The sequence below is a fragment of the Littorina saxatilis genome, linkage group LG8 (assembly GCF_037325665.1).
Source record: "Littorina saxatilis isolate snail1 linkage group LG8, US_GU_Lsax_2.0, whole genome shotgun sequence".
NCBI lineage: Eukaryota > Metazoa > Mollusca > Gastropoda > Littorinimorpha > Littorinidae > Littorina > Littorina saxatilis.
In genome coordinates, this window is record NC_090252.1 from 14,567,769 (window position 1) to 14,590,049 (window position 22,281).

At 39.1% G+C, this 22,281-nt stretch overlaps 2 protein-coding genes across 2 annotated transcripts in view; one reads left to right on the forward strand and one right to left on the reverse strand.

Annotated features, from left to right (window-relative positions):
* The window catches only part of LOC138972869 (uncharacterized), a 301,337-nt gene that overhangs the window by 119,001 nt on the left and 160,055 nt on the right, over positions 1-22,281 (forward strand). The gene's annotated exons all lie outside the window — the stretch shown is intronic.
* The window catches only part of LOC138974027 (delta-like protein 4), a 41,896-nt gene that overhangs the window by 13,404 nt on the left and 6,211 nt on the right, over positions 1-22,281 (reverse strand). The window contains exon 3 of the mRNA XM_070346729.1: positions 1,177-1,293. Within this exon, the coding sequence (XP_070202830.1) occupies positions 1,177-1,293 (117 nt within the window). The remainder of the gene's footprint in view (positions 1-1,176; positions 1,294-22,281) is intronic.

The window sequence follows — 22,281 nt, forward strand, 5'->3', positions numbered from 1 at the left end:
CATTAATCAGGTAAACTAAGAAGATTGTCGTTCCTGGCGCGCACTTCACATGTCCGTTAAACAGTGTCAGAGTGAGAGAAAAAAAAATTCCGCAGTTCGACAGTATTTGAGGCCCTTTTTCATATCAAAGTGTAAAGGTTGCTGAACGATCTTTTTCCTGTTTGCTTGTTTAGTTACACTTTAAGCGATGTTTCAGGCATTCAATCAAACTAAATGCAAGGCATTTGTGCTTCTTGTTATTTTTCTGTGGCATATTCAAAACACGAGGTATCACGATGTCCGTTTTCAGATGGCCGGTTTGGCGTTATTTTTGACTTTAAACAAAGATACCTTCAAAACCGTTCAAATCAGACAAACGAAATTATGTCCACTATATCTTCGCATATTCATCCACACACACACCAATTTTCAGCAGACACACGTTTTTAGAAACATTTTTATCGTAAAACAAAAGCCGTCTTCTGTTCTGTGAGCACCTTTTGGCACAAACACACACTAACACACTGGTTAGTCCGGTGTCAGAATAATGTGACTGGGTGAGACATGAAGCCTGTGCTGCGACTTCTGTCTTGTGTGTGGCGCACGTTTTATGTCAAAGCAGCACCGCCCTGATATGGCCCTTCGTGGTCGGCTGGGCGTTAAGCAAACAAACAAAACAAAAAACACTAACACACACACACACATTCACACCCACACACCCACACCCACAAACACACACACACACACACTACACACACCCACACACACAAACACACTAACAACAAACAGTGACAATTCATCACACAACATAAACCGGCACGGTTGGCCTAGTGGTAAGGCGTCCGCCCCGTGATCGGGAGGTCGTGGGTTCGAACCCCGGCCGGGTCATACCTAAGACTTTAAAATTGGCAATCTAGTGGCTGCTCCGCCTGGCGTCTGGCATTATGGGGTTAGTGCTAGGACTGGTTGGTCCGGTGTCAGAATAATGTGACTGGGTGAGACATGAAGCCTGTGCTGCGACTTCTGTCTTGTGTGTGGCGCACGTTAAATGTCAAAGCAGCACCGCCCTGATTATGTATGGCCCTTCGTGGTCGGCTGGGCGTTAAGCAAACAAACAAACCAAAATCACACAACATACGGGGATATTAGATGGTAGGCCGAATCGTTAACACGAGAAAGACTGGACAATGAACAAACCTATTTCACAGGTGTCCCCGGCAAATCCAAACGGACAGATGCACTCAAAGGACTCGGTGGTTGCGTTGACCAGGCAGGTCGCCCCGTTTTGGCATGGGTCAGAGCTGCAAACGTCGGCTTGACAGACATACAGGCAACAGACTTTGGAAGAATGACATTTTTGCGGTCTGATACTGGTACACATACACACACACACACACACATATATATATATGCCTGATATATATTATCGGATGCTCCCAATAGGCTGTTTGTGAAGGGATACTTGCTTCTCTCTCTTTCGTTCTGCAAAGAGATTTTAACAAATCACAGAAGAAAGTCTCTGCTGACTTTCAATTGTTTCTTTAACCGCAACGTCTGATGTTTTATGATTTGGTCACTGTGAAAGTTGCATCGCCTTTAAAGCGATCCAATTGGAAAAGTCTTGCAAAAGACTTCTTCTTTACCAAGTCCTGTGTTGAACGGTAGTGAAAAGTTGACCGCTTTTCCTGTTTCACCTTTTTAAAAATAGATCTCACTTGTTCGCGTATCTATTTCTGGATCTGCAGGCTGGTACAGAGTTACCTCCCTTTAGGCTGTTTCAAATTTCCCTTGTTTTAACCTAATTTCTTGGTTAAAGGCATATTAACTCGATGAATATACACGCTAATTGCTTTACCAACAGCTGGAGACATGCTAAATTAAGTTCCCTGCAAAATATTGTGGTCTAGGACCCCTTCAATGTTGAGATATGTTCATTTTCATTTTCATCTGGATCGTCTTATTTATAGATTTGCCAACAGAGGTAGCGTTGACGCAAGGGAAATAACTCCGCGTCTTTGTTGACATCCTCACTTTTTCAGAGGCTAGAACAAGCTGTAATGCATGTATATGGTCCGCGCATTGCGACATATCGTCATTGCATGGTCTTATGGTGCGTTTGACATCGATTATGGGCAAACTACACTTTGTAAACACGGGAGCGCGTTCATATGCCTTTAAAACTTGTCTACATTTCTAAATTCTCTCTTAATAAATATTAATTCCACACTTGTGGAAGTGTTTCCTTTCACAGATATCCCACTGGGGTTGTCAGATGAGCGTAGTCTCCCATGCCAACAGAAGCTACCATTCAGAGAGTGGTTTGCTTCTTAGTTGGATACCATGGGTTGACAGCTCTCGCCATCTGTACCACCTGACCAATGATGAGACACAATAGTGTCGAAACATGTGTCTGGTCCAGGTACTAAAACAATGGTCCTCCTCAGGACTAGATTTCATTGTGATACGTCCCCCACAAAGGGACTTTTCTTTGTAAATCTCGGTCCCCCCTGAGGAGGGTCTGATGCTCCCAATAGGCTGTCTGTGAAGGGATATTAAGAGATTTTAACAAATCTCAGAAGAAAGTCTCTGTCGACTTTCAATGTTTTCTTTCACAACTTCTGATGTTATATATAGAAGGGCAATCGTGTTATCAAAAGTTCTGTTATAAGCATCCACTTTATAAAAAATGCATTTGCAAAATGTAATGGCAGTTGCATCTGTGAAGCAAATATTTCAGCCTGTGCAGCATAAACAATGACAGACAACGTTTGTGTAAGCATTGGGTAAACATAACTTGTATTTACCTGGTGAACTTGTGGAACTGGTAGTTTGAACAGACTCTGAAAACACGTGTGCAACTTGATTTTTTGTACACAGGTAAAGACATTAGAAATAATCTTCTTAATTTCCTGCACAATATCCACAGCGTATTATAGAGCGTCTTATTTTAATTTTATTTTTTATTTATTTTTTTACTTTAGACCACGTTCACCGTAAAGTTTCACCAGATTTGAACGTTGGCGAATCAAATTGAAACTTCCTGCGACACAAACTCGATATTTCTGCCAAAAGAGCGACCTTGGCATTGGTGACGTTTAAATGTTCGAAACCAAATTGCATTTTTTCTCCCAAACACGTCATGTTTTCCTGATGTGCTGTTTCTCCAAAATGTTGCAGTGTGAGCACAATTGTGGTTTATGTACTTATTAAAATAGAAGCGAAGAAATATGCAGCGGCATCATTGGATTATACTTTCGAGCGCGGCCTTACTTCAACACGCATCGTAAACACTTTCTGAGGTCCTGTGTGGGATGTAAATAGATACATTGAGACTTTGAATACAAAAACAATATTATACTCCTAGTTGTGTTTCTAAAACTGTTGGGAATGCCCCGCGACTTGATTTTGTTTTGTGTGGGTTTCTGAGGTGGTTTCCGTCTCCGAACCCCGCTGAACAGAGCAAACAGCATGAGATTACCAATGTGAATTAAAAATAGAACTCTGTGTATTCTCTATGTGTGTGCTTTGAGAAAGAAAGACGCAAGTGGACGTCAAAGTCTCTGGCCTTTCATATGACGTTTTCTTCTCGATCAGTGGATTGATTGAAATTTTGGCCAAGCAATCTTCGACGAAGGCCGGACTTCGGTATTGCATTTCAGCTTGGTGGCTTAAAAATTAATTAATGACTTTGGTCATTAAAAATCTGAAAATTGTAATATTTTTTATATACAACGATCCAAATTTACGTTTATCTTATTCTACATCATTTCCTAATTACAAAAACATATAAATATGTTATATTTGGATTAAAAAAAAAGCTATGAAAATTAAAAATATAAAAACTATGATCAAAATTACATTTCCGAAATCGATTTAAAAACAATTTCATCTTATCCCTTGTCGGTTCCTGATTCCAAAAACATATAGACATGATATGTTTGGATTAAAAACACGCTCAGAAAGTTAAAACGAAGAGAGGTACAGAAAAGCGTGCTATGCAGCACAGCTAAACCACTACCGCGCTGAACAGGCTCGTCAGTTTCACTCCGTTATGCACAAGCGGCGGGCTGCGGTCATTGAGAAAAAATGTAGTGCGTAGTTTCATTCTGTGAGTTCCACAGCTTGACTAAATGTAGTAATTTCACCTTACGCGACTTGTTAAGGGGTGAGGCGGGTGGGTCAGGGAGAGGGAGTAACGTGTTTTACCGTTAAAGTGCGAACTAACAAACACCATACAAGCCAATAATATATCTGTCACATATTATCTACCCTGGTGATCGTAAATATTTGTAATTTTCATGTTAAAGCAAACAAGCCTGTCATGTATGAGCCTGATGATATGAAACAGACATGGCTGATGTTATTGTTGTTTCCATGTACGTTCACTGGTGGACTTCAAAACAAATGTCAGCAAAGCGGTTACAAATAGACCTTTTTCGTATAACCTTTGCCCCCAGCGTTTCGACCAATCAGATTTTAGGGCACGGCAGCCTCTCTCTGATAACCGGAACTAGGGGGCAATAGGTGCCTGGCCTGAAATACCTCTTTCACTTTCGATGCTCGAAGATTACTTTGCCAGAGGATTACTTTGAGAAATTCTGCATGAAAACGGATTATCTTGTTCAACAAAACAAAACAAAAAGTCAAGGAAATGCACGAAGGTATGGTTTGAAACGGCTATTGGTGGTAATATGGACGAAATACTTGGCGAACTTCCCCTGCATAAGCGAGGGTGCGTATCGCTAGCTCTACGTGTCATTTGTGTTGAGTGTTATTTGTCCTACGTGTCATTTGTGCTGCGTGCCGCTATCGCTACGTTGATTAGTGCTACAAATAATTTGTCGATGAGTCGCTATCATTCGTTCATTATCACTACGTGTCGACAGCACTACATCTTTTAGTGCGACGTGTCATTATCGCTACGTGTCAATACCACTACTTACTGACGACTCTCTCATTCTCATTTTTTCAGTCTCTCGCTCTCACTCGTGGTGTGTGTGTGTGTATATGTATGTCTGTGTATGTATGTGTGTGCGTGTGCGTGTGTGTGCGTGTGTCTGTCTGTTTCAGTGTGTGTGTGTGTGTGTGCCTGTGTGTGTGACTCTCTCTCTATCTCTCACTCTTGCTCACTCGCTCGCTCACTCACTCTGTCTCTCTCTCTGCCTCTCTCTCTCTCTGCCTCTCTCTCTCTCTCTCTCTCTCTGTGGCCTTAATAATAAACCATTCTGAGTTCTGAGTTCTCTCTCTCTCTCTCTCTCTCTCTCTCTCTCTCTCTCTCTCTCTCTCTCTCTCTCTCTCTCTCTCTCTCTCTCTTCTCTCTCTCTCTCTCTCTCGCTCTCTCTGAAGGAATATTTTGTTGTTCCTTTCAATTTGCCAGAGATTTGTAATTTTCGGAAGAAAGTCTCTGCATGAATTTCAGTTGTTTCTTTCGGATTTTGATCTTTTTAGAAAAAAAAGGGCTTTGTTTTTGACTAATTGTAAGACAGTGTTATTGCATATATTTGTAAATGGAAATGTTGACACAAGGTATAACCGAGGATATTGAAAACTTTTCTTCTCTCCCAAATTCTTTTATGAAATTAGAGGGGGAGAGAGAGAGAGAGGGGGGGATTGACAGACAGAAAAAGCGCGAGAAAGCGGAAGAGAGAGACAGTTAAAAGGGATGGAGGGTGCTTTTTATTTTATGGTTGGTTGGTTTTAGTTCTTAATGCACTGTTTTTGACAATAATTTTCATTCGGTAAAAGCCAAATTCAATTACCGCTCTCTCTCTCTCTCTCTCTCTCTCTCTCTCTCTCTCTCTCTCTCTCTCTCTCTCTCTCTCTATCTCTCTCTCTCTCTCTATCTCTCTCTCTCTCTCTCTCTCTCTTCATTACACACACACACACACACACACACACCGCACACACACACACGGACATACACGCACAAACGCATACGTACACACGGTATCGTACAATCAATCAATCAATGAGGCTTATATCGCGCATATTCCGTGGGTACAGTTCTAGGCGCTCTGCAGTGATGCCGTGTGAGATGAAATTTTATACGGCCAGTACACACAAACTCACACACAGAAAAACATCCGTGTATGTATATACGGTATCATGCGAGAGAGAAAGAGAGAGAGGTAGAGAGTGGGGAGGGGGAAATCCAAGATTAAGGGTGGGTACGCAGTCAACGTAGTTGGCATCGCTGATAGCCGTGCCATTGCCAGACACGAAGTGACTCGAGCAGACTTTTCAATGGCACGACAAACCCCTGTCGTCGGATTGCTTGCACCCATCGCGTCCTTCGCTGTTACGCCTTCGCACTTGCACCCATCGGAAAGCCATACAATGACAAATTCTATCCACCGTATTTCTTTTTCTTCATTCCACTGTTGCACTTGCAGTTGCAAACACAACAGTTTGCCTCGTCGTCGTTGTCGATTTTTCCTTTTGCCCCCTAGTTCCGGTAGATCTGACAATAAACTTCACAGCGCATGCGCCAAAATTTAAGTGAAAAAGGTCTATTGTCCATTGATAATTGCAAAACAATGCTGCTTATTGTAAATTGATTTATCTGAGTTTAGTGCAAACGCCTACGTACCTCTGTTGTAATATATTGCTCTGACATGTTACAACAGAAAGACGTACAGGTTACACGCAGAGTCTCAGCGGATATAAAAAATACAGTCGAAGTTAGCGAATCATTGAGTAGCAGACTTCAAATACTGTATAAAGTTGAGTTTTCTAAAGCAAAAGGGTGTATGAAACCGCTGCCTGTTCTTGAAATTAGATTCTTTAAGATGTATTGCTTTCTCCCTAATCATACAAGAAGAGGTAGTTAAATTAACTGCCCCCTTAGTAATAATTTGACAAGGCATACAAGACAAAACGTATCGGGAAATTAAGCATGGAAGTAAGTGTTGGATAGATTTGTCTGAGGTTGATGGTGGCGTGGTAGTGGTTATTTGTTCTGAAAATACGTAACCACAAGATCAACAAACAGGTCACATGTTCATGTCACAGTCACAAATCGGAACAGAGTCAGAGAACACTTGCTCATTCAGTGGTGCCCCTATGATGTTTCTGTCATAATACTTATCTTGTAAATATTCACGACTTGCAGAACCCCGTGACCTAGCTTAAGGTGTTACGAGTGTGTTCAAGTTGCGGTTCTTGCTAATGTTTTCACTCACTGAGTTACTTGCCTTGCTTGCGACGGCGTATACGCACGGTCCAGTGTGCATTCGACAGGGGTGCCCAATATGCACGGCTAGAACTAAGATACTTCTTGATTTCAGTAAATAGTTTCATTACATGTCAACTAGTTTGTTTTTAAATGATTTTTTTAGAGATCGCCAAATGGTATTGTGTGAATAACATCATTCGGTCGATTGTACGCACGGCGCCGTTCTTCTAGTAGCTCCCAGTCCATTCCTTCTTTCCGGTATGGAAACAGACGTGTTTCTGGCGAAAGAATCGGCGTTTTCAACTCGCCATATCTTCATATTCATTCGGACTAGAACAACGAAATACAACTTTCTTGTAAAAAATATCCTGAGCCTTGCGACTCTGGTAGTCAGTTTGTTACGCGAAGCGGCCTTTGGTAGGTACGACAGTTTTAGTCACCCAAGTAAATATATCTAAAACGCACGTGGACGAGTTTTTTCAATGGCGTATTTGAAGTCTGTGAATGTTGTGATTACAAATCATTTCAGGGCACCCCTCAGTCTATACGTACAGACAAACAAATTGCATGGAACAAAAGTTGAGAGGCTGGACTGTAAGTTGTTGTTTTGACTTCTACAAATCTCGCAGGTCTTTTATGCAAAACAGACTCAAAATTGCATTTTTCACGCAAGTGTAGATGACGAGACTATCGAAGGAATGGAATACACTTGCCTACAGATATAACAGACAATAACTGTCTATTTATATCTATGAATTACCCTGGCCCATATGTTAGAATAAAGAACATACTTTGCTCTTTTGAATGATGTATGATTTGGCACTGTACACAGGATTTTAGACCTGCCCCCGAAGTGATTTTTCCATAAACCTGTCAAAAAGCTCACTCTGTTTTGGCCGAAAAAAGCGCCCAAATGCAGTCAATTTCTAACCTGTGTCGTGTGTTCGAAGGAGTACATCTCAGCGATGCCATTGCCTTGCAACCTCCAAGAAATATATTTTAATAATCCACTAAATGAACGTTTTTTTAGTGTGAAATAAAAGCCGGAGATTTGCTTCGTTTCTTTGCTGCAACACAAAACCAAAACCAACTATAGATCTGCGGTGACATTATGAGTTCGTTTTCGACATTGCAGTGAAGTTGCGTAGATCTTCGACGATTCCCGTTCGGTTTAATGTGGTGTCTATGGTGCAAGGTAGCCGACCGTCTCATTGTAGCCAAGTTACGACAGTTCCTCGATTGACGCATTTCACGTCTTCGATATTCTGTCTGAGCTCATTTCCCAATGAGCTGCCTTAAAAACAGGAATGTCCTGCCATTGTAGTATGCGTTGGAGGTTTCTTTTGGATGGGTAAGGACATTTAAGAAGCAATATCGTCGTATAATGATGTCAAAACCTTCAGCGACAATTAATCCTCATTATTATTTAACATTGACAATCTTAACTGAAATGCAAAAAAAACAAAAACTTTGCTAAATCTACAATTGTGTCTGTGTCTTGTTTTTTAAACATGGTAATCATACTGCCCCACTGATCACCAACACTTAAAAACTGTGCTAAATACTTTATTCTTAACTCACAATATGTTTGGCATTCAAACAAAAAATGGATTTCGGTCTCTAATTCATCTTTACAAAAGGGGCAACACTTGTTTTCTGTTGAATTTTGGAAGCGATATCTGTGGATATTTATCTGTGAAACGCCCATTCTAAATTGAGCGATGACATTTCTGTATACATCTTTCCATAAAATGTCCACATAACGTTCTTTTTCAAAACAGGCTTTATATTTTCCATACAGTGATAGGCGCTCACTCGAGTCCAAATGATTACGCCACTCATGACAGAAGGAACTGCAGAGCCTCTCCTTCAGTTCTGCAAAAAAAACACCCTCTCGTTTCCACATCCAAACATCCAAACTTGGTAAAATCCATTTTCACACAGAACTGCCTTTACATGCGTTACCCATGTGATACCACCTTTTTCGTGGAGGTTGAACAACATTTTGTATGCCTTCTTTGAATAAAAATTGTCTGGCTGTCTCAATAACTGTAACCAATATGTAATCAACCTTGTTACTGTTGTCACCCAAATAGGATACCTACCCAATTCACCATACACAACATCATTGGGAGTTTTATCTACTACGTGCAGAAACCGTTTACATGCAAATAAATGAACACGTTCCAATTGGTCATACTTCTGATAACCCCAAATTTCGGCTCCATATGATAATACTGGCAATACTTGCGCATCAAATAACTTAAAAAATACATCAAATGAGTTCCAACCCATGTTCTTTAAAGTATTCAAAATTTCGATCGTGCTTCGCTTTGCTCTTGTTGCTGCGTCTTCAATTGCGACGCCATAACTATGTCTTGTTGAAAAGGTGAGGCCAAGATATTTATACGAATTTACAACCTCCAACTGATTCCCATCAAAAATTCATTTTTCTCTTGCACTTAAAAATCCACCTTTTCTGAAAACTATTATTTTTGATTTATCCAGATTTACTCTAAGACACAGTCGTTGCATTGCTGTACATAGAACGTTTAACTGGTTCTGTAATCTAATAACAGTGGATGCTATCAAAGTGAGATCGTCAGCAAACAATAACAAAGTTCAAGTTCCGTAGGACCGAGGGACACACCATGTTTGCCCTTTTCAATAATTTCGTTCGTCAACTCATTGATTAACAAAGAAAACAGCATTGGGCTCATAACACAACCTTGTTTCAGCCCTTGTAGACATTCGAAATAGTCCGTATAACCCTCATTGGAAAGGACACGTGCTTCAACAGTGGCATACATAGCTCTTATCATTCTTAACATTCTTCCGCTGAGATATAAGAAAGGTTTTAACAATACAAATTTTACCTTGTATACTTAAATTTCTTTTTGACCAATTGGCGATTATTTGTTGTATTCGTTGAATTTTCTTTGACCAGTTTTCCTCTAAAGACGATGCGGGTATATTGTTTGGAAAAAATAATTCCAACAATTTTTACTTTACTTTTCCATTTAAGCCCAAAATACTGATCTGTACACAACTTTTTGGACCCTATGCACATGGCTTCCGTTTTGTTAACATTCACTTCCAAGTTGGAACAAGAAGGGCAAAGCCCATACGACTCACATGCTTTACACATTTTTCCTACCAAAATACATGTGACCCAAGGTCAAGGTCATCCAAGGTCATGCAACACAAAGTTGTTAATTCAAGACATAGGAAGTACAATGGTGCTTATTGGCTCTTTCTACCATGAGATATGGTCACTTTTAGTGGTTCACTACCTTATTTTGGTCACATTTCATAAGGGTCAAAGTGACCTTGACCTTGATCATATGTGACCAAATGTGTCTCATGATGAAAGCATAACATGTGCCCCACATAATTTTTAAGTTTGAAACAGTTATCTTCCATAGTTCAGGGTCAAGGTCACTTCAAAATATGTATACAATCCAACTTTGAAGAGCTCCTGTGACCTTGACCTTGAAGCAAGGTAAACCAAACTGGTATCAAAAGATGGGGCTTACTTTGCCCTATATATCATTTATAGGTGAGGTATTGAATCTCAAAAACTTCAGAGAAAATGGGAAAAATGTGAAAAATAGCTGTTTTTTAGGCAACATTTATGGCCCCTGCGACCTTGACCTTGAAGCAAGGTCAAGATGCTATGTATGCTTTTTGGGGCCTTGTCATCATACACCATCTTGCCAAATTTGGTACTGATAGACTGAATAGTGTCCAAGAAATATCCAACGTTAAAGTTTTCCGGACGGACGGACGGACGGACGACTCGGGTGAGTACATAGACTCACTTTTGCTTCGCATGTGAGTCAAAAACGTTTAAATATATTCAAAATGTATAACGCTCTTTCTAGATCTATTTTATTATGCAAAAAAAGAGTGATGTCATCAGCATATAATAGCAGTTTTAGGACCGTGATTGGTGATACCTCAAAGGGTGACATAGGCAGAGGGATACCCTTAATAGCTTCATCAGATCGAATCTTGTTCGCCAACATTTCAAGGGCAATAACAAAAGCCATTGGCGAGAATGGACATCCTTGACGAATGCCAGTTTCCACAGGAAATGGTTCGGATATCCACCCTGTATAATTAATACAACTTTGACTATTGTGCATCAGGACAGAAGCCCATTTTTTAAAGTTATCCCCAAAACCAAATTTATCAAATGCAAACAAAATATAATCTTTGGATATGGAATCAAATGCACGTCGAAAGTCAACTGCTAATAAAACTCCAGGTTTATCCATTGTGTTCATAATATCTATGGTATCATCAATGAGTCTAATCATGTTACTTATTTTTCTTCCTTTCATAAAGCCAACTTGATTTTCATGAATAATATCACCTATTACAGTGGAAAGTCGCAATGCTAAACATTTTGCAACTATCTTGTAATCTGTATTTGTCAGAGATATTGGTCTCCAATTGCCGAGATCGTCCCTAGGTAAATCTTTACCTTTATGAATTAAGGTCAGAACACCTTGTTTTTGAGTGGGCGATAATTCGCCATTAACAAATGATGCTACAAATGAGGCATGAACTACATCCCTTATCTTCAACCAAAATACTTTATAAAAACAGGCAGTGAGACCATCAAGACCTGGGGCTGAATCGTTATTTAATAATTTAAGGGCAATAGTTAATTCCTTCCTGGTAATCTCCGAGTCCAATTCACCTTTTTGGTCATTGGAGAGAAATGGTATATTTAAATCTTGTACACATTCGTTTGCGCTCATCTGGTTAAATTCCGCACTTTTTTCATAGGAGTCTTTAAAAAATCGTACTTGTTCTTTCATGATCTCTTTCTGTGTATTAAATACCCTCCCGTCGTCTGTCTGTAAACGATCCATAATTTTCATGTTAGCTTTACTTCTTTCCAAATTCAAAAAATACTTTGTGTTCTTCTCACCTTCTTCTATGAACTGGACGCGAGAGCGAACTTGGGCACTCTGGGCTTCTTCCAATGAAAAGACCTCAAGCTCTACTTTAATTTTTTCTCTTTTCATTAACAGATTCAGATCTTGTGGATTATTTGCTAAAAGAGTGTCCGTTTCATCCGAATCCTTCTGAAGAGAAAGCTGGGAATTATTTTGTTTTCGCTTTCTTCCTGCTGCATAGGCTGTGCACAATTCCCGCATTTGAATTTTTAATAATTCCCATTTTAAGGAGTCACATAGACCTTTATTTTGCAACAAAAATGCATCAATTAAATTATTCATTAAATCAACAAAACCTTTGTCTCGCAATAACTGATTATTAAATTTCCAGTAAGAAGGTCCGCGTACTATGTTCACAAACTGAATTTTCAACTCAATTAATCGGTGATCTGAATGTGGTACTGAGACCATGTCACAAAATAATGTTTTATCAAACAAGCCACCAGAGAGAAGAATATAGTCAAGTCGACGGGCTATGAAAGGGCTCTTCCTGCTCCAGGAGAACTCCTTTTCGTCGGTGTGAAACAAGCGCCAAACATCATTCAGATCGTTACTATGCAAAACATTTTGAAAATTAATAACATCAGATTTTTTATGTTTTTCACCACTCACAATATCTATCTCGTTATTCAGAACACAATTCGTTTATATTTTCCAGTCTCTGGCAGTACCTCATCATGTGTGACACCATATTAATTTCATTTTGTTTAGATTTATTTGGAAGAAAATGTATTCAAATACGCGCGCATTTGAAAAAGTAAGACGAACAGTTATGTGTAAAGAAAAAGATTATGGTGGTTTGAATATGATAAACGTAGTAGATATGCACAACTCATTTATGATTTCCTGGCTTGTTAATTTGCATAACTCCACACAAAAGTATTGGTCTGTTATTCCAAGATATTGTCTGGCATGTCTGGGCATTGGTTTATCGTGCTTTGACTCAAATGCATCTTCGAAAACGATGAATGGTCTCAATAGTTGCAGATCATTGTTTTGGAAACAAGTGTTATTAACTTGGCTTGACAATAAAAGTGTTTTCTGTGAAAAGTATAATTTTGAACCAGTACATTTGAAGGACCAATGCATTTGGAACAATATGAATATTCAATTTAAACATAAATGCCTATTTTTTAAAGATTTTATAAAACATAATATCTCATTTGTAAAGGATGTCATGAATGAAAATGGTATTATCATTTCTTTTGAAGATTTATGTGAAAAAGTGGGTTATACACCATCCAGACAGTTTGAATAAAATGCATTATGCACAGCACTTAAATCCAGACGCACAGACACATTACCATATCAATATTTTACATTGCAGGATTTCATTATTAATGGTGGAAAAATAACAGCAAAGTTTATTAGAGCATGTTTAGTTGATCTTGATGTTCAGATTCCGAGTGCCTGTGATTTTTGGAAACGAAAACATAATGTAGATTTGGATAAAAGAAACTGGTTATTGGCTGTTAACAGCACAAAAGAAGAAAGATTACGTCTGCTGCACTGGAAATTATTACATAGAATATATCCAACCAATATTTTATTAAACAAAATGGGATTACGAACATCAAATAAATGTGAATTTTGTAATGAATTAGACACTCTTGAACATTTCTTTTTTAGTTGCCAAGAGGTGATGAAGGGTTGGAAAATATGTAAAGATTTTGTTTATAAGAAAATACATGTTGCCATTATTTTGAATGTAGAAAATGTATTTTTGGGTTATTTTAGGGAAAGTTTGAAAAATGATTATATTTATTTTGTGAATTATTGTATTTTAATCACCAAAATGACCATTGGAAAATTTAAATATGGGAAAAAGTTAGATTTGGGTGTATTATTGGAAACTGAGCTGAACATTAGGAATAAATTTATGTTATGATTATATTTATTTATTTACTTAAACATATTAGTTTACTGATAAAGTTTGTTGATTTAAAAATGTACACATTTGACTGAGAAAAGAAAAGACCAATGAAGAAGGTTTGCTCCAAGCCACACACGAAAGAGAAAAAAAAAAAAATAATAAGGCAAAAAATGATTGTAGTAGCAAACCTGCATGCACCTGAGGTTTAAAAAAACAAACAAAAAAAAAAAGAAAAAAAACATTCTTCCGCTGACACCCGATCTCATCAACATGGACCACAACACAGAGCGGTTAAGTAGTGGCTTCAAGGTCGAGGAAATTGGGGGAATCCCAATTAGTGCGAATGCGTTTTTAAACGGTAGGCTTGGTGACCAAAGGAAACAAATCTCATCGCGAGTTCGTAAATGGGCGAACGTTGATCGCGCTGTAGCTTTTACTATAGTTGTTGCTTCTGCCTGGTTGAACGAAAGGGTCGGTTCAAAGCTATGATGATTGTCTTTAAATTGAATGACTGTCTATAATAATGATTTTGTTGACCAAAATGTTGGGGAGAATAAAAAAAATTTTGTTTATGTGGTAGCGAAGTCGGTTATGTTAAACCTCTTCTTTTTTTAATGATTGTGTTTCGGTAAAACTGTTTTGGACACAATAGGTTGGTTAGAGCGAACGTTAGGGTTACTGGTAAATTTGAAAAGGCAGAAATCAATCAATGTTTGGAGAATCAAGATATAAGGTGCAGTGAAAAGAAGATAAGTTCAGTGACTTTCATATTAATTGGGAAAATGTATGTCCGAACTTTTACAAAAGATAAATTGTTGTACTTTGGTATTTGTACATTTTGTTTTTCCTCGTTAATTGTGAACAGGATGTATGTTTATATAAAGTTGAAAGTCAAGATTGGATTTGTTTAGCCTACGCGCGTGTGTGCATGTGTGTTAGACATAGACATAGACATAGAACACTGTATTATCTCAATTACGAGAAACTCGGGTGTGGTGAATCATAATAAACAACATAAAACGTAAGAACATCAATAAAATATCGAGGCACAAATACTCAGCTCATAATAGTGTGTGGTAAGGGGGGATGGGGAGTGCACACACACACACACACACACACACACACACACACCGTCGAACACAAGCACACACACACACACACACACACACACACACACACACACACACACACACCGTCGAACACAAGCACACACACACACACAAACACACACACGCACACACACACGCACACACACACACACTCACACGCGCGCGCGCGCGCGCGCGCACGCAAACAAGCGTTTGAAGGAACAGACGCACAATTATACCCGCACGCACGCACACACAGGCAGGCAGGCACTCGCACACACACACACACACACACACACACACACACACACACACACACACACACACACACACACACACAGATAAAGCAATGACAAAACAAGAGGCGAAGCCTTCAAGGCTCACGTAAGAAATCGACAAACAGTAACACAAACTCAATCACTCCGTCACACACACACACACAAACACACACACACACACACACACACACACACACACACACACACACACACACACACACACACACACACACACAGAAAGAGCATAGGTGAAACTGTGCAAGAAAGCGAGACACTAGATCTAGATCTGTCTGTCTGCATGTAGCCTACTTACAAGGACACGACTGCCAACTAGTCTCGGCGCGCTCAAAATAATAATGACCGAGACTGTCAGTACTTCCTTCGCGTGACGTCTAACCCTCTTACGTCATAATGTGACGTCAATGTAATGTGACGTCTTCAAATGTTAGAGTTTCTACCACAGACATACACACGCACAGACGCACGCACGCACGCACGCACGCACGCACGCACGCACGCACAGACAGACAAAGTTACGATCGCATAGGCTACACTTACGTGAGCCAATAAATAGCAGAAACTTACACTCCAACACTCGAACACACACAAACCCACACACACACGCACACACACACACACACACACACACACACACACACAAACACACTCACACATGCACACAACGAGCCCATTTTTCATAGAAACACAGTAACCCCCTCGTATAAGCGGGAATGAAAGAGCGGTGGCCAATGACCCAGAACAAACAAAAGTCAAAGCTGGCAACTCAGGTTTGTATTCAGGGAAATTTGCACGAAATGCATGCACAAGATACGACTTTTCCTTCTATTTTCTCTCTTTTGGGACTTTCATTTGCGTCAGCTCGTTTTGATATGAAAAACTGAAGAAAAGCCCTGCCTTTTTGCACTGAGAAACTGTGGAAGTAGCGTGTTTACTACTGGGTCTGGCTGAAGTAGATTTACCCTCATTTACTTTCTCGTTAGCTTCCAAAGTGAACTCATTTTTCGTCCCATGCATGCGAAAGTGAGGATGTACTTCCAATGTCGCTCAAAACATTAGAAGTAGTAGCAAACTACCCTGAGTTACTTCCTCGTTTTGCTTTGAAGTAAACCGTTTTTCCGGCCCATGCATACGAAAGTGAGGCAAGTACTTCCGATGTCACTCAAAACTTCGGGAGTTGTCGCGAACTTCCCCCATAAGCATACGGGCCCTGGTTTTGAAATAAATTATTACCTCGATTCCGTTCAAAGGAGCTTTCCCAAAACACCTTTTTAACAATATCCAATTGATCTATGAGGTATGGGTCCATTCGACCCTGAGGCCCCCTATGAGGTACAAAGGATGCCTGTTTGCGGACAGGGGGAAAATTGAGAAGGGGGGGAGGACCGATACTGGAACCCCCAACCTGTGTACACATTGCTAACAGGAACCTGTGCACAAAATGCGTGATGCATCTCACGACAGATTATTTTTTTCGGGGCGGGGGGGGGGGGGGTGAAGGGGGGGGCGCATTCTTATGATTAGCCTAAGTCGCTTCGCGTCCTCGATTTAGACTTTTAAATTCAAAGTACACCCCTTTTACAAAGTAACTGATTCACCCAGGTGTGTGTGTGTGTATGTGCTTCTGTCTGTGTGCTTGTCTGTGTGTTTGTGTGAGTGTAGTGCGATTCAGAGACACCTACTGGACAGATCTTCATGAAACTCCGTCTCCAGTTGGAAATGTCCTCACTGTTGTGGATGGTTGGAGCGGGGTTTTGGACAGGGAGGACATTTCCAACTTTTTTTTCAGCCAAGATATGGGGTGGGGCGGGAAACATTTTTGATTAAGAAAAAAGGAAACGCTTTAAAAAAAAAAAATTTTTAAAGGTATTGTGAACAGTGAACTTATCTGTATTCAAATGTGGTTATAATTTGAGATGACATTTTGTGTTATAACGTTTTTACCACTAAATTAAAACAGTCTGGTTTTCTTCGCGTTTTCGATATACACTCTTGATTTATAAATACTGACACTCATCTTACAAACTGTTTGATCCACCCTGGTGTGTGTGTGTGTGTGTGTGTGTGTGTGTGTGTGTGTGAGTGTGTGTGTGTGTGTGTGTGTGTGTGTCTGTGTCTGTGTGTGTGTGTGTATGTCTGTGTGTGTGTGTGTGTGTGTGTGTGTGTGTGTGTGTGTGTGTGTGTGTGTGTGTGTGTGTGGTGTGTGCGATTCATAGAAATTTACTGGACAGATCTTCATGAAACTTTGCACACAAATGTTCCGACCCCTGACCCTTCACCCTGATTCAAACTCATGTATCACAAGTCCAGCGCTCTACCAACTGACCTACAGCGCTCCCAAATTATTTCTTTTTATCATTTTTGTCAGTCAAGATATGGGGGTGGGGTTGGTACGGGAATAATTGTGAAGCAGACAATAAGGCAACAACTTATTTTGTTTACAGGTATTGTATCTGTATACAGTGAACTTAGCTGTGTTCAAGTTTAGTTATGTTCTGTCGAGCGAATATTTTTTAAATACGTTTTCACTACTAAAGGAGTGATAATTGTATGTGTACGCCCTCGAGAAACCTCGATCATTTTCTGAAAATGCACGTTGATAAGTACCGTTTTATGATAAAGTTATACTCTCCATTCATTTATCTACACAACCTAATGTTTCATTTATCATTTGTAAACCTAAATATGTCAGTTGGGATCATGTTAAGAATCGCAGTGTTTTTCGCAAAATCGTACTTGACAACTAGTCAGTCGGCTAAGGACCGTTTTGGTTACTTTTTGGCGTCACGTTAGCAAACACTTTTTTCTGATAGATTTTAACACCACAACACTAAATCGAAAGTTTTGGGGCAATATTCCAAACCACCGGTGAGAAAAACGTTGGTTTGTGTGTATGTTTTCCTTCTTTGGCGTTACTATTCTTGTTTTGAGGGTTGGGTTCATAAAACGGACATAAAACTTAAACCGCTTGACAGAAATGATATAACTGTAAATCATTCGAAAGGGAAGGCATTCATGTACACGCTTGTGCCACTTAAAATGACGTCATTATCTGTTTGTTTTTGTGAAATTGACAAGAAGAGCGGGGTAGTAGTTGCGCTGAGAAGGATAGCACGCTTTTCTGTACCTCTCTTCGTTTTAACTTTCTGAGCGTGTTTTTAATCCAAACATATCATTATCTATATGTTTTTGGAATCAGGAACCGACAAGAAATAAGATGAAAGTATTTTTAAATTGATTTCGAAAATTTAATTTTGATAATCATTTTTAATTTTTTAATTTTTAGAGCTTGTTTTTAATCCAAATATAACATATTTATATGTTTTTGGAATCAGAAAATGATGTACAATACGATGAACGTAAATTTGGATCGTTGTATGAAACAAAATATTTTTTTTACAATTTTCAGATTTTTAATGACCAAAGTCATCAATTAATTTTTAAGCCACCAAACTGAAATGCAATACCAAAGTTCGGCTTTCGTCGAAAATTACTCGACCAAAATTTCAACCAATTTGGTTGAAAAATGAGAGCGTGACAGTGCCGCCTCAACTTTCACGAAAAGCCGGATATGACGTCATCAAATACATTTATCAAAAAACTGAAAAAAAGGTCTGGGGATATCATACCAGAAACTCTCATGTCAAATTTCATAAAGATCGGTCCAGTAGTTTAGTCTAAATCGCTCTACACACACACACACACAGACACACACACGCACATACACCACGACCCTCGTCTCGATTCCCCGCTCTACGTTAAAACATTTAGTCAAAACTTGACTAAAATTGTAACAAGTCGCGTAAGGCGAAAATACAACATTTAGTCAAGTAGCTGTCGAACTCACAGAATGAAACTGAACGCAATGCAATGTTTCAGCAAGACCGTAGCATCGTCAGTCCACCGCTCATGGCGAAGGCAGTGAAATTGACAAGAAGAGTGGGGTAGTAGTTGCGCTGAGAAGGTTAGCACGCTTTTCTGTACCTCTCTTCGTTTTAACTTTCTGAGCGTGTTTTGAATCCAAACATATCATATCTATATGTTTTTGGAATCAGGAACTGACAAGGAATAAGATAAAAGTGTTTTTAAATTGATTTCGAAAATTTAATGTTGATAATAATTTTTATATATTTAATTTTCAGAGCTTGTTTTTAATCCAAATATAATATATGTATATGTTTTTGGAATCAGCAAATGATGGAAAATAAGATGAACGTAAATTTGGATAGTTTTATAAAAAAATTTTTTTTTTTACAATTTTCAGATTTTTAATGACCAAAGTCATTAATTAAATTTTAAGCCACCAAGCTGAAATGCAATACCAAAGTCCGGGCATCGTCGAACATTACTTGACCAAAATTTCAACCAATTTGGTTACAAAATGAGGGCGTGACAGTGCCGCCTCAACTTTCACGAAAAGCCGGATATGACGTCATCAAAGACATTTATCAAAAAAATGACAAAAATGTCTGGGGATATCATACCCAGGAACTCTCATGTCAAATGTCATAAAGATCGGTCCAGTAGTTTGGTCTGAATCGCTCTACACGCACGCACACACACACATACACCACGACCCTCGTCTCGATTCCCCCCTCGATGTTAAAAGATTTAGTCATAACTTGACTAAATGTAAAAAGGAGGAATAATTGCAATCACACACACACACACACACACACACACACACACACACACACGCACACACACACGCACGCACTCATACACACACACACACGCGCGCGCGCACGCACGCACGCACGCACACACGCACGCGCACACGCACACACACACACACACACACACACACACACACACACACACACACACACACAAAGACATACACAAACATACCGACAAAATGACAGACATACACACAGTGAGACAAACCGACACAGAAACCCCCACACATGCACGCACGCACTTATGTACGCAAACAAAGACGTAGAGTTGCTTATAGAGAAACACTTACGCAACCAAAAAAACACGCACACAAACACACAGACAGACAAACTTCATTCTTGGCAGAGAAATGCATTTCTTTCTGTATTGCTTTCTCTTTAAGTGCACCTACCTCGCAGAGAGAGAGAGAGAGAGAGAGAGAGAGAGAGAGAGAGAGAGAGAGAGAGAGAGAGAGAGAGAGAGAGAGAGAGAGAGAGAGAGAGAGAGAGAGAGAGAGAGAGAGAGAGAGAGAGAGAGAGTGAGAGAGACACACAGACAGACAGACAAAGACACAGAGAGAAAGAGATAAACAGACAGAGGGAGAGACAGACAGACGAACACACAGACAGACATAGACAAACACACAAACAAAGACACACAGACAGACTTCACTATTGTATGTGCAAGTAATTTTGTTAAACCACACGTTACGTTCAACACTGAACGTGAAACCATGTAAAACGTTACTATCTCAGATAACGGCACTGACGCTACCGGAAATAGAATTTATCAGTGAAATTCTACCATCAATTTAGTAATCGATGCGATGTAAATTATCCTAAAACTGTGGTATGATCACGACATCGTTTAGCATTTAGGATCAAATGGTGCCAATGTGTACACAATGCACTAATCACAGACAACAGTTATACACTTTACGTACATGTAACTCTCCAACTGACATTGTCTGCCACTTGAAACAAATGACTTTCGAAGGAAAATTAACTCCAATATATAAATATTATGTATGATTTTTAATAATTACTTGCACTTTTTGAAAATAAAGCTTTTTCTACGATAAGGTGTTTACCCCCTAAATGTATAAGTCATCCGGTAGAAAAACCGAAAGTATCGTGTACTAAGCATATGTATATATGTTTAAAAAGTCAATTGTGTTAATGTAGAACATCTTGCCTATGTATATGTTTAGGTTTTGAATACTTTAGGGGAAAACCATAGCCATTATTCATTCATCTTCAACTAACACCCCTAATCTCAGGGCACATTTTGTTAGTGGGGGTAGGGTTTCAATCAGTCAAAAATCACTTTCATTCAATATTTTCTGCCATTTCAAATACATACACGTAATTGCACAATTTCTTGAATTTTAAGATGCTTTAACTGACTATACCAAGAAAACCTGCACTTTTTGTAGAATTAGTTTTTTGTCCATGATTTATGTTTAAAAATGTCAATTTTTACGACAAAAAATGCTAACGGTTGCCTCACCAGAGGACACGTACCAACGACGTGAATCGTGTCTGCCAATTAAAATGCATATATTTTGAAATAAGGGGAATCATAACATATTTCACTGTAAAGTGTCTCACTCTAATACCTTCTGGGTTCATTGTGTATTTGGTTAAGTGAATTGCAGATAAGTTTTTTTTGAAAATGAGAGCTATACATATATTTGATTAAAACTGAAACTGGTGGAGTGAAAAACAGACCTGTTTTGAAGAAGTCGTACTAAAATCATTTATGGGCTTGAACTTCACAGTTTGCGTGTTATCTTTTAAAGAAAACCCGTTTTCATCACTAACATTGACCTAATTTACACATACATATCGGTCGGTCATAGTCGCGTTTTTTTAGAGAGGTAGTGTACAAAATGTCGTTTTGTACGTTTAAATTACATGTCCATTATTTTAGTCATATATTAATCAATAAATAAATGCGCATACTTTTATTAAACGTTACTGTCACTTTAAGATCGCTTCTAACATTTAGTATAATTTCTGACAAATGCACGCTATGTAATAAATTGATAATATTATGGACGCCATGTGGTAAAACCGGAAGTTGAATTATTTTGCGATAGCAAAATCCTTTTACAATGATCACTTTCCTTTTATATTAAGCTGATCTTTAACGTTATGGGTAAAAATCTAACAGATTGAACCAAATTATCCTTTTTCAAGCCTGTGTATGTGTAAACTCTTTTTTGCTTCGACCCGGTTCG